The sequence below is a fragment of the Artibeus jamaicensis genome, unplaced genomic scaffold, assembly GCF_021234435.1.
Source record: "Artibeus jamaicensis isolate MK-2021 breed Jamaican fruit bat unplaced genomic scaffold, CSHL_Jam_final scaffold_1964, whole genome shotgun sequence".
Lineage (NCBI taxonomy): Eukaryota > Metazoa > Chordata > Mammalia > Chiroptera > Phyllostomidae > Artibeus > Artibeus jamaicensis.
In genome coordinates this window covers 35,279,639-35,292,986 of record NW_026522030.1, presented here as the reverse complement: position 1 = coordinate 35,292,986, position 13,348 = coordinate 35,279,639, and the positions used below count along the sequence as shown (strand labels likewise).

Sequence of the window (13,348 nt, the reverse complement as noted above, 5' to 3'; positions counted from 1 at the left end):
GATTCTTTGTCTCAGACTTCATCCCGTTAATATTTGCTGTATTATTGTCAATGCTTGGGAAATTACTGTGGTTAATTTTAATAATGCTTTTTAATTTTTTATTGTATTTTTTCCATTACCATTTAGTCCCCTCAACCCCTTTCCCCAGCAATCTTCACACTGTTGTTCATGTCCATGAGTCCTTTTTCCTTTTTGCTTTATCCCTCCACCCCTTATTCTCTCCCTGCCTATTCTCTATGAGTCTGTCCCCATTTTTCTTGTTAATTCAGCTTGTTTATTAGATTCCACATATAAATGAAGTCATGTGGTATTTGTCTTTCTCTGACTGGCTTATTTCACTTAGCATAATGTTCTCCAGGTCCATCCATACTGTTGCAAAGGGTAAAACTTTCTTCTTTACAGCCAAGTAATATTCCATTGTGTAAATCTCCCATAGTTGTTTTATCCACTCATCTACTGATGGACACTTGGGCCACTTCCATATTTTGATGATTATAAATAACACTGTAATCAATAATGCTTTTAAAAAATATTTTGAAATTCTCCCTTAAAAGAACCAAGTGAGAAAATTATTTTTTTCTTGGGATGTGAATATTTTGGAAAATTTTTTAATTGCTAAGGAAGTCAGCTCTGAAACATTGAGGATATTTTTGTCTATCAAAAATTCTCCCCCTTCATTTGTGTCATGATTCATTTAATTTTTCTTATCTACACTGCACCATTTACGATAGTTACCTGCAGATGTTCTACTCTTCATCTTGGGTTGGCAGGTTTTTCAGGTGGCCTGCATCCGCCAACTCTTTGGAGAGCTGGGAAGGCATTTGCAATGCTTGTACCTACTCTAATACAGATAGCTTAGTTAAATCAGCCAGAAATTCTGCCCAGACAGTTGGTGTAAGGATATTGGTAAAATGGACTTAAAAAATGCTGATATTCAAAGATGCTTCCTAAGAATCTAGGCAATCAACCTTAGTCACTACTTTTTACAAATATTTACTTATCCAGGATTCAAATAACCCCAAAATTCAAAAAAATAGGGATTGTTTTATACAGTATTTTACAGTATACTCTAAGTTAATGATAATTATCATAAAAATAAGTATTAGATATAGGAAAGTTTGAAAGTTTTCTTCATAAAGTGTGGTTACTATTATCATAATTTCATTTGATAGTACCTTATTTCCTAGAGTCTTATCAGTCAAAGTGTTATATATTGTAACCCACACTGAATCAGCTTTCACAGCTTCCAAAAGCATTCTACTCTGCCATTTTTGATAAATAGCTATTTACCTAATTAGCACTCTTTAGATTTCAGCTATCAGTGATAGCTAAGTTTTATAACTTATTATAAAACTATCTATAAGTATATTATCTTTGAAGAGTGATTGAAAGGAAAAATTTATTAGTCATCACTTAAAAATTATCTAGAAAAAATGCTTTAAAAACATTTGACGAAATACATTAAAAGTAAAAATAAAGCAAATGTGCTCCTGATAAGCACAAAATAAGATTATTTTGGGAGGTATTTCTTTGTTGTTTTGGGGCAATGTCATTGAGATTTCAGGTAAGGTACTAATAGTGAAGATAATCCTTTACTTTATTAGGTTTATTGTAAGAGAATACCAAAAGCATTTTTGAGGCTGTCTTTTATGTACAAGACCAATGAGTGACAAGTGGAAAATTGTCTGGGGGGACTTCAATAAGCTTGTTGCTATAGAACAAAAATGGTTAAGCCTTCTTAGAATGTTTGGAGAACATTATATTAGACTATTATAACAAATTATATAAAATAAAGGAGAATAATTTTACATATTAAATATAATGTGTCTAAGTTTCCCTTCTGTTGTTCTGAAAATGCAACATTTTAAAATAATAAATGTTAACTATGCTTTTGTGTTATATATGTGTATGAACTTACATATGTACATGTATATGAGTAATATGTACACATACACCTATACATACATTCTGATATCTACATAAACATATGGGACTTCTTAGAAAAATGAATATTTACATTTATGTATACACTATTATTGTTTTTTTGACCAGTGATCAGTCACAGAGATCAGGGGAGGTTCAAAGGGAAGCTATGGAAGGAATGCAGGTCAACAGAGCATAGGAGCATAGTGTGCTCTGTGGGTGATCTCACCTGAATTGTGTTGCCAAGTGCTTAGGACAGACCTCCAGAGCTTAGCTTGTCATGGGGCAGCAGTGAAATTGACCAGGTAGTCAATTACAGAGTTCACTGAACTGCCATCCTTTTAAATTTTTTGCCCACCCCTGGATCAAAAGGCAGAACACAAGTTTCAATAGAAAACTAAGGCTTTTTAGCACTCCTAAATATTACCACACATCATGTAAAAAATAGTTCATAATACTTAAACATGCTTCCAAAGTATAAACATGAACACATAAGCATTGTGCAGAAATATTTTACCCAAACTTTCAAAGCAGAATGTCTCCTCTCAGGCTGAGGCAGCACCCTTTGCATCCTCCTGCTTCAGAGTATTCACATGTCTTTGAATAGATGCATTGGATTAGAGTGCATGCAAACCACCCTAATTAGCACAGTCTATCCACTGAGCCCTCTTAATGGCCTTGTGAAGACCTGAGTGTCTATCTAAGAACATAACAATATCTAAGAATATAAGTTTGTATATGCAATTCATGGTGAAAATATCTCCTTTGTTAGGGAAATTTCTGCAAGCCAATGCCTAGAATGCCTTTCTCTGCCTACTCAAATTCTATCAGCCCTTTAATGTCCAGTTTCATTCTTATCTCAGCTACAGTATCTTCAACAAGCCTCCACTGTCTACTGCTTTTTCATGTTAAGGTTGCCTGGCACTGTTATATAACAATTCTGTGGGCCTATAACTCGTTTTTCTTAATAGAGTTAAGCTTTAGAAAGGAGTCTACACATTTCTTCTATTTCTTTGAAAGTGCTGAACACATTCCTAGGAACATAAAGCATGCTGAATAAATACTTAGAAAAAATGTTCAACTTAAAGGGAGAATAAAAGAATGATAACAATGAAATGAATTTGCTTATTGACCAGAATTTTAATGGATCCTTCTTGCAGCTATGTAAAGCAATCTGTATTTTTAGTGCTATTTTCATCTACTTCTGAGAATAGTTTTCCTACAACATAGCAGGTTGGGGGTGGGCGAAACACCACCATTTTCCAAATCCTCAGTGACAGAGTAGTTGAAGTAAGGCTTTTAGATTTAGCTTTCCTTATTACTCTTGGACACTTGATCTTAAGATTCTTTTGTGACATTAAGGTCACATTCTTCCCAAATCTCATGTGTGCTATAAAACCAAAGCAATAATTATAGGCTCGAACCTAGATGTCTTAGGGATATGGCCCAGTTTTTTGCAGTCCCCATAATACCACCCCTGCTTTCAGGTGTTAGTGTTGCTAAGTGCATGCTCCAGGGATTCATTAAAACACACACAAAAACAAAACAAAATAAAATAAAATCTTAACATAGGTATTAGTAAGAAGATCTGGAGAAATTTATAAAGTTACTATTATAGATTACTTTCCACTGAGAAAGAACTTATTATGGTAAATTTGTAGTGTATTATCTCTGCTGATAATGTCACAATCTCAGAATTTTTTGGTGTCCTTCTATGGAGGGAAACCAGTTTTTGCTGTGACCAATAACTGAAGATCAGCACAAGCTTTGAGCTCCTGGGGAAATCTGTGTGGTCCTCTCTCCCCACTCCCCCGCTCTTATAATACAAGGAATGTATTTTAAACTCTAGATTCAATTTTAAGTTAACCAGGTATAGAAGAGAATTAAGAAGAACTTAATCAGTGAGTAGAAGAAGGTCTAGTGTTTTTATTTTTTAAAATTAAATCCCTAAAGCCCATGAATGGACATAATATAATAATGTATGTAATATGTATATGGCAAATAGCACTACTATGTCATTTCTCCCTTGATTCATTTAAAATTACTGAGATGTTTGGCTGATCTCTAGAGTATAACTAAAATGTGTCTGAGTCTTTATTTGACATTTAAGGCAGCCATGAAAATTAGCATTGTTTCACAGCCCCAAGGAGCAGATAAGCTCTTCTAGGTCTGGAGAATTTCTATGGGCAGTAACCCTGAACTTAATATAAATTTGACCTACCTGAGCATCACTTTAGTTACTCACCAACACCAATAGCTGGCTGTCACACATTTCCATGAGTATCATTAGAACCAGTAAAAAATTGCCTTAAGAACTTTTTGTGCACAAATCACTCTAAAATATATTGCTGAAAAAATTTTAGAGGTTTTGGTTCTCTCTCTCCCTCTGTAGAGAGCACCACACATGCACACACACACACACACACACACATGCATATTCTGTGAAATATAGTCTGTGAAGTGGTGCTTTCTAAATGGAAGCACACCAAAATAAGCCAGATATATAGGCTAAAAGATTATATAAATGCACAGACAAAGTATTTGCTTATTCTTTAGTTGTTGCTTGTTTTAAAATTGTTTCCAATTTTTTTTTATTTGCTAAGGGCAATTTATCAAGTTTCCAAATATATAGACTACTATTTATAATGCTCTTGCTATTTCCATATATATATTACATACATTATTATTATATTATATAGATTCATACATATTATTTTTCTATAAAGCATACTAAAACCCAGTGGAATAGTTATTATTGTGTATTTTATAGAGGGACCAATTGAGTATCTTAACCATTACAACTACTGACACCAGCATCCCCTTTATAAAAACATATTTTGAACCATCACTTCCAGTATTAGAATGACTTTAAATCATTCTACCAGTCTAACTATGGCATTCTATTACCTAAGGAGCCTATAGTCATTTTTATTTTCTGAACATTAAACTAGTTCTTTACTCTGCAAATTTCTTTCAATTACTCAATAATATTTTAGGAAAAGTCACCATTTTAATTTTATGTTAATTTAAGTGGTCAAATTAAAAAAAGATTTTATTTACTTATTTCTAGAGGGGAAGGGAAAGAGAGAGGGAGAGAAATATCAATGTATGGTTGCCTCTCTTGTACCCCCTGCTGGGGACTGGCCTGTAACCCAGGCATGTGCCCTGACTGGGAATCAAACCACAATCCTTCAGTTTGCAGGCCAGTGCTCAATCCACTGAGCTATGCCAGCCAGGGCTTTTAAGTGGTCAAATTTTTAAAAATGTGATTACTAAGAAAAGGCTTCTCATTCTTCTTATCCTTTTACTGGGAAGTATTCATGAGTGCAAGTTTTGATTACAGTTGCTTTAAAGACAAGTTTTGAAATGTCTTTCATTTACTGGAGCAATAAAGAAGTTGCTCAATCACACTATCAAAATGAAAACAAGAGGAAAGAACAGTCAACATTAAGTTGACTAACCCAAAAAAGGAACATGTTTCCTGGGATGAGAATGTGTTGAAGGCGATACAGCATGTCCTGACTCCCCTGTGCAGTCAGGGTTGTATCATGGGTTATGGGTAAGTTATCTATTTTGTACGTTAGGCCAAAGTGTGCTCCTTCAACTAACTGTGAAAGCATTCTTGAAAGCCCATGAAAGTTTATTATTCTAATTACCAACACAAGAGGTTGATAAATGAATTATGAGGTGAGGTATTATTGTCATTAAATAGATCTCACTCAATTATTTACCCCTGGGTCTGGGGTTACAGCTCAGAGAGCTGTGCATATTATACCAGGGCTTATTTGAGCTCTGAGACCTGGAGACCAGATTACAGTCTTGGCAGGCGGCTTTCATTGAATGAAATTCAAGGGGATGACACACATTTTTCAGTCAGACATGTGGATAGTTTGAGGCCAATAGATACTCACAGTTTACCCACAAAAGTCTACTTCATTTAGCCATGTAGAAAAATCCTTTTAAGTTATCCAGACAAATATAAATGGGTAGAAAAATGAATTAACTACAAGAAAAATAATAAGAAATGTTCTTGCTTTTTAGATGTTAAAGATGTTGCTCTTTCTTTTCTTGCATTGTGAAATCTGTCATGGGCATTTTATTGTGTTAAATATCAGTCATTGTTTATCTCTATGGTCGATAGTTTCTTTTGTATCTTCTTTTTTAAAGATTCTATTTATTTGTTTTTAGAGAGGAAAGTGTGGGAAGAAAGAGAGGAAGAGAAACATCAATGTGTGGTTGCCTCTCACATGCCCCCTACTGGGGACCTGGCCTGCAACCCAGGCATGTGCCCTGACTGGGAATTGAACCTTAGGTTCACAGGCTGGCACTCAATCCACTGAGCCATATCAGCCAGAGGTCTTTTTATATCTTTTTTTCTAAGAGCACATTGGAAGATGTCATCTGGTTAAGAAATCTGTTATCATAGAGGATGGAATTGGGTGATGCTGGTTTTCTCCATCCTGACATCACTCCAGCTCACTGCAAAGGTCAGCCCTGAAAATGGTGTTAAGGCATGTTCTCTCACTGAGTCATTAACCACATCCAGTCCAAGTCCCTTCCAGTTCTGCAAGCTGTGAAAGTGCGTCCTTATGTCCCAAGAGCTTCAGGTTAGAGGAATTGAGAATCTGTTCTTGCTAAACAGTTATTCTCTACCCACCCCTTTGGCTGCTGACTTTGTTTTAAAGTCATTCCCTAGATTTCTGATGAATTGAGTCTAGTAGTTATTTTGGCCACGGTGGGCAGTGGGAAGCAGGAGGAGGTACAATGGCTGTTCAGGGATCCCTTTTGTGTTAAATTGGGGGGAGATCTCTTGGGCAATGAAGGAGGGATTAGGGCAGTAGGAAAGAGAAGCAATTCACTCCTCAGATTATATGGAATAAAGTCCAAACTTTTGCACAGGTATATTGAGGGTATTGTGGGGCAGTCATTACAAAAAATGAAACTATGCCTCACATCAGGACAACTTGGCAATTGGAGACAAACATCAAACTCTTATTTAGATTATTCAAAGGAAAATATATTTTAATAAATGACAAACACCTATCACTGCCATGTAAGTTTTTATATTGTTAAATTAATTTATAATTAATCACCATGAATGGTGATTTCAACTTGGTTATAACTCTGACTTTATTCTCTCTCTTAGATTATGATAGTTGTCCCTGTATCATAATCAACTCACAAAATTAATGATCTTGTCAGAAATAGAGTAGAATAGTTATTTGTGTATACTTCTGACTGCTTAAGGCAGTTCTGTTTTCTAATTGGCTACTCATGTAGTGATATAACTCTAATAGGCCAACTGTGTACCTTTTAAATTATCTACTAAGTATCCAGAGTAGTGAATACACCTACAAAGTAGGCATTTTTACATTTGAAAAACAAATTTTACTACTAAGTAGAATTTTTGATTTTCTATTTATATGTGTTTAACAGAGAATGATGTCACAATGCCTATGTATAATTGATTTTATGAATTTCATAATTCTTAATGCCAAGTAATTGAATTATAGACAGTTCTGCTGTATAATGTGGCATGTGTGTTCCTAAAAATCACTACAATATGCAAACTTAGGTGATATAAACCATAGGATTTATAGGAAAAATGAGAATAAGGCACAATACTCAAAATATCATTGGTGACAAAAATAGATGTAAAATGACAGCAAAATTTTGCACATGCTAAATGTTATGAAATACATAAATGCTACAATAAACATGGCAATTTACTTTGAAAAAGACCTACAGTTTGCTGTGGAAGTACTTTAGCAGGGTTGTAATTTGTGTTACTGTAAAGCATGGAAGAAGGGTCCTTGTAACACCATCTGTGCAAGGGTGAGGTTTTTCTCACTTAGGTGGTACAGTCAGGAAACTGGTCAGATGAAGTGTGTGCAAATGTGTATTCTTACCCTGCTAGATTTAGCTGGAGGCAGTTTTTGCCATTCAGCTGGTATGTTTTGAAGATAAAATCACACACAAGCAAATAAAATTTTTTATTATGCTCAAATTGTTCTATAATCTATCCATCATACTAGAACAAATTCATAGTTTCTAAACAAGCGTTACTGTAGTATTAACTGTGTACTAATCCCTTCAACACTTTCACATCTATGATCTCACTTTATTCTTGCTACCATCCTGGCAAACAGAAAAGGAAACAATTGCCTGATTTTTGTCAGTTTGTTGGAGAATACTGACCAGTTAAAGGCCATATGGTAAGGGCCTGTGTCAGAAGGTGCTCGGGTCTCTGTGTTTTGGGTACTGTTCTTTTTTGGGGGAGGCAGGACACTTGTGAATGTGTACACAGAGAACATCAAAAATGTGGTCAGCGACACAGACAGATCTCAGAGGCTGAGTTAGAATCATCTGATTTTCAGTTTAGATGAGTTCTTCATTTTGTCAATGTCTGCTAGGTGCCACACTCCTGTCTTGCCATCTCTATAATACATACTTAATTCCTGAATCTGATGTGTTTTCTTCATTGCATGAATCTAAAACCCAGCCATTAGAACTCAGTTTATTCTTTTAGATGGGGCTATATTAAATATTTAGAATGTGTAGACTATTTTAGATACCATTTTTCAATTAATCTTCGCAGCCCAGAGGTCAAGTCAAATGTCAGGGCATTCTAGTAACTTTTTAGAATTATTTAGATTATTCAAAGGAAAATTATACTTTTATAATTTTCCTGAGCATCTTCTGACACAGGCTCTTTTATTTACCATGTGGCCTTTAACTGGTCAGTATTCTCCAACAAACAGACAAAAATCAGGCAATTGTTTCCTTTTCTGTTTGCCAGGATGGTGGCAAGAATAAAGTGAGATCATAGATGTGAAAGTGTTGAAGGGATTAATACACAGTTAATTCGACAAGGCCAGTCTAGTAACTTTTTCTGTTTCCAGGAAGTTCCCCTATTCAGTTCCTGCAAAATTAATGAGGAAGAGTATAATCCCAAATGCTAGAATGCCTTTGTCTTCAAGCATCCATTGATGTGGAAAATGCAATTATTATATACTCCCTTGTCTATATCTACCCTGAGGTATTCCACTCAGCTCTTCCTCCAGAAGGTTTAGGTTTATTAAGCACCTCCTATGGTCAAAGTACAGCCAATACTGTGGGACACACAGAAAGACAAGATGTTGTTCCTGCCATCCAGGAACTGATTTGGTGGCGGCAGGTTGGGGTGGGTGTTGTTCTGACTGATGACTGCAGAGAATCTCCTCATTGTGCTGGTGTGTTAAATGGCAGAATATGGGTGAGAATACACGTATAGGTGAATAGTAAGGCATCACTGTCTAGTTGTTGGCTAAATCAGCAGATGTGTGCTGTTTTGATCACTGGGTGTTGTAAAGTCGTGAGTGTAGCACTAAAGAACACTTTACAATAAAAATCCTTTACCAACTTTTTATTACTTTCAAGATTTATTTTAATTGATACATTTTTTATCATCATATCTTGAATGGTCTTATCTGTAAAACTGCACATTCCAAGGGCCATTCAGCTGACAGCAGTGTGGCACCTGCATGATGACAGTCCAGATCTGAGTGACCTCTCAGGTTCTCCACGGCCCTGAAATGTCAATACGAGTCTGGTCTGTCTCTACTTTATAAAGGTTTTCCACACACAAAACAAACAACAACCAAATTGACAGACTTACAAATAGTGTAGCATGTTCCTTTTATATATGTTCACATTATCCATTTTGATAAATTAATGCTTTGCACACACAGACACTTATATAAATACTGTAAATGTATACATTTTTGGAAATAAAGTTTGAATCTGAAGCCCTTTCTAAATGCAAGGCCAAAGAGATTTTTTTTCCTTTTTCTCTTCCCTCAACCTCCTTTGCTTTACACAGTATGATTTCCCTGTTTTAAGTCATAATTGCTTTTACAAGATTAAATACCAGGTCAGTAGTGTGTTGTACATCAGCTCATCCTAAGCTCTTTGCCCTATTTAAAAAAAATAATGATTCTTAAAAAATAAGGATATAAAGTATTTTAAAATAAACATTCTAGCTGGTAAAATCTGAAGTACACGTCATATTCAATTTCATAAGTGGGAGAAATGAGAAGAGCTGGGGTTCTCTGTTTTGACACGTAGCATAAATGTCCTGCTTTTCAATGACTTCAGTTGATAAGTAAAGCAAGACCAAAACATCTTATTCTTCATGGTCAATATTAAAAGACTTAAACATCCATTACCATTCTCTACGTTATGAAATATAGCTTACATTCACTTGTTAACAGTCTAGGAGAAATAAGACTGCAAAATTAATAAAATTAAAGGTTCACTACCTCTATATTCTATTAATCTCTAGTCATCCCACTTACCCCTTATTTGTTTTCTTCTTTTTTAGGGAAGCAAAAAAATTTGTGAATGAAAATGAAGGAGCTCTTGGGAAAGGAAAAGGAAAACGGTGGTTTGCGTTTAAGATGATGATGGCCAAGGTAAATATTTTCATAACTCAGTTTGGTTGATGCCATATATTTTCAATGGAGGCCGCATTGATTGCTAAAGAGGAGAAAATTGGTTATGTTCCTAGAAAGAGAAAAAAAACTTACACTTTACATATATAAAGTATATAGGAGGTCTGTCCAGAAAAAGTTCGGCCATTGTTACTACAATGAGAATGGTTTGCATGACATCAATGTAACCTGGCAGCCAAGGAGAGTGGACAAGAACGTGCGTCTGTGAATGTGGTGACTAAACAGTGGTGGCTGTGGAGTGAGCATGTGTACTGAGTGGCCTCACATTCAAATTGAATAAGTAGAGCAATGAATCTGCATCAAATTTTGCATTAAGCTTGAACATTCATCTGCAGAAACTAGTCAGATAATTCAGAAGGCTGCAGCTATAGGCAGCTGGTGATTGGCAGCTTTACCATGAGAGAATATCCACTCAGGCATCACATCTTGTGCACAGTTTTTGGGTGAGGCATCAAATCCCCCCAGCTGACTCAGTCCTACTGCAGCCCAGATTTGGTACCCTGTGACTTCTGGCTTTTCCCAAAACTAAAATCACCTTTGAAAGGGAAGAGACTTCAGACTGTCAATGAGATTCAGGAAAATACAACAGGGCAGATGGCGATAGGAACTGTGTGAGGTCTCAGGGTGCCTACTTCAAATGGGACTTGAGGTGTCATTGTCCTTTGTATAATGTTTTTTGTACTTTGTATCTTCTTAAGTAAATGTCTCTATTTTCATATTACAAGGATACCTTCTGGGCAGACCTTATATACATACATAGTACATATGCAAGTATATCTACAGCATTAAAAGTTGGATTGCGAGGGCATTATTCAGAAGGAAAAAAGCCCCAAAAGGCTCCTTAGGGGAGTTAAAATGAAAAATAAGTTCAGAAACACTGATTTATGACAAAAGACTCTTGTGATTTTATCACCTTCAAATGTAAAAGACTGTGCTCCTTTCATTTTTATTCCCTGGTAGATAAGTATTCTGGGTCAAAATTTCTTTCTCAAAATTCCAAATAACAGAATCATATATGTAGCTCTTCTCTACCAGGAGCATAAATTGGATAGAAAATAAGAAAAATGCAAATAATATACCAATAATATATGAATTAAAAAAAATAGAAAATAAACTAACACTTATTTAGTATTTACTATATGTATATGCCTAGCACTTAAGTCTATAAAGTTATCATATTTAATTATTACAGCAAGGTGGATACATGGTATTATTATTCTCTCCTTACAAATATTATGCCACCTGTACACTAAATGTATTCCTATAAAGATGGAGTTTTATAAATAAAGTTTATATCTCTTAACTATAAAATATATTATATTTTTATTATCTATATCATAGGTTACTGTTGTTCTTTTTACAGTTTAAATAAATGAAATCCTATAGTATTTATGCTTTTGTTTCTGGCTTTTTTGGTGTAATATTATATTATGAGATATATTCATATTGTAGGACTTATAGTATGTTTTTATTGATGTGTTGCATTCCATGTATGAGGATACACAATTCGTTTATCCACTCTACTCTGAATGGACATTAGGGATGTTTCTAGTTTAGGTAATCTTTTGAACTTCAGACTGTCTCACATTGTTTTTCAGCTTTATGTGCCAATGTAGCTCACATATTATCCCAGCATAATGTACACACATGCAAAGTTATCTGCCTCATTCCCACTCTTCTGTCCTCTTGACCATGAACAGCCCAACACTGTGGCATAGAATAGAAGTTTCTTTATAAAAACAAATTTTATTCTTTTTCTTCTTTTCTTTTCTATGATACCGTATGCCTTTCCATTTAGCTGACTTCTCTACTACTGAAATGAAAAGTATCCCATGTTTTAGCACCTACCATACTGGATTGAAATTTCCTGTTTATGTACATTATATTCAAGTAGACAGGAAACATGTCTTATTTAGACTTCATTAATTTCTTTGTGTGATATTTTTTGATTAGTCAACAACATTTGTTGATCACTTATTAGGTGCAAATTCAGTCCCTGCTCTATTGTGATGCACAGAACAAACAGACTTTTTTAACTATAATTTTTATAAAACAAAGATCCATAAAAATTTTTGAATTAAATCGGTCTGGAGGAGAGTGGGGAACAGGAGGGCAGATACTGTTTTCCCTTTGTATGCACAGCAACATGTGATGGCAGAGGGATCTTCCCAAGCTCAAAGTTTTGTAATATTTTGAGATATTTTGTGATGAACTTCTTAAAAAACAAGAGGTTGGATTTTACCAATATTCTTGGCTTCCTTTTCAGAAATGGGCAAAATTTCTCAAAGACTTTGAGATCTTCAAAGCTGCTTGTGTCCCATGGGAGAATAAAATCAAGGCTATTGAAAGTAAGTGCTCAATAGATCTCATTAGATGGGAAGGTGGTCCTAGATGATAAATTTCTCATAAGTTTATCAGATGCCTTCTTTAGCAGGAGAGATTAAAAACAAGAAAACTAACAAACAAGAACTCAATTTTTTTATATCTTTTTGCTCACTGTGAAGACTTGTTAGCGCTTACCAGTCACCACTCTCCCTTCCTATATTAGATCAAAATATTCTCATTGTTGTCCCTCCTACACGGGGAAATCAGTATTGTGCACAATGACACTGAGTCATGTTGTTGGGAAGGCAGAACTTTTATTTTGGCAATGAATATGACATTGAAAATATATATACTCTCATGTTAGTAATCAAAATGAATGTCTAAAAAGAATGAATAAATCTTAAAGCTTCATTTTCAAATGTCTAAAGCTGAATAAACAATAATCATCTAGGAACTTGCTATTTGAATATCATATTGTATCTTCATTTTATACGATTTTCACGGTGTACAGAGAAGGCAAGACTATACACTCAATTAAGAGTCATTTAGAGCAGTGCTCTAGGCTTGGAAAAAGGCAAACATGAATTTTAAAGTATTGCAAATATAAT

General features: G+C 34.9%; 1 protein-coding gene across 1 annotated transcript in view; it reads left to right on the top strand.

Moving 5' to 3' along the window:
• Positions 1 to 13,348, top strand: part of TMC1 (transmembrane channel like 1) — a 119,689-nt gene that overhangs the window by 40,824 nt on the left and 65,517 nt on the right. The window contains exons 5-6 of the mRNA XM_053656415.1: positions 10,286 to 10,376; positions 12,682 to 12,763. Coding sequence (XP_053512390.1) covers positions 10,286 to 10,376; positions 12,682 to 12,763 — 173 coding nt within the window. The remainder of the gene's footprint in view (positions 1 to 10,285; positions 10,377 to 12,681; positions 12,764 to 13,348) is intronic.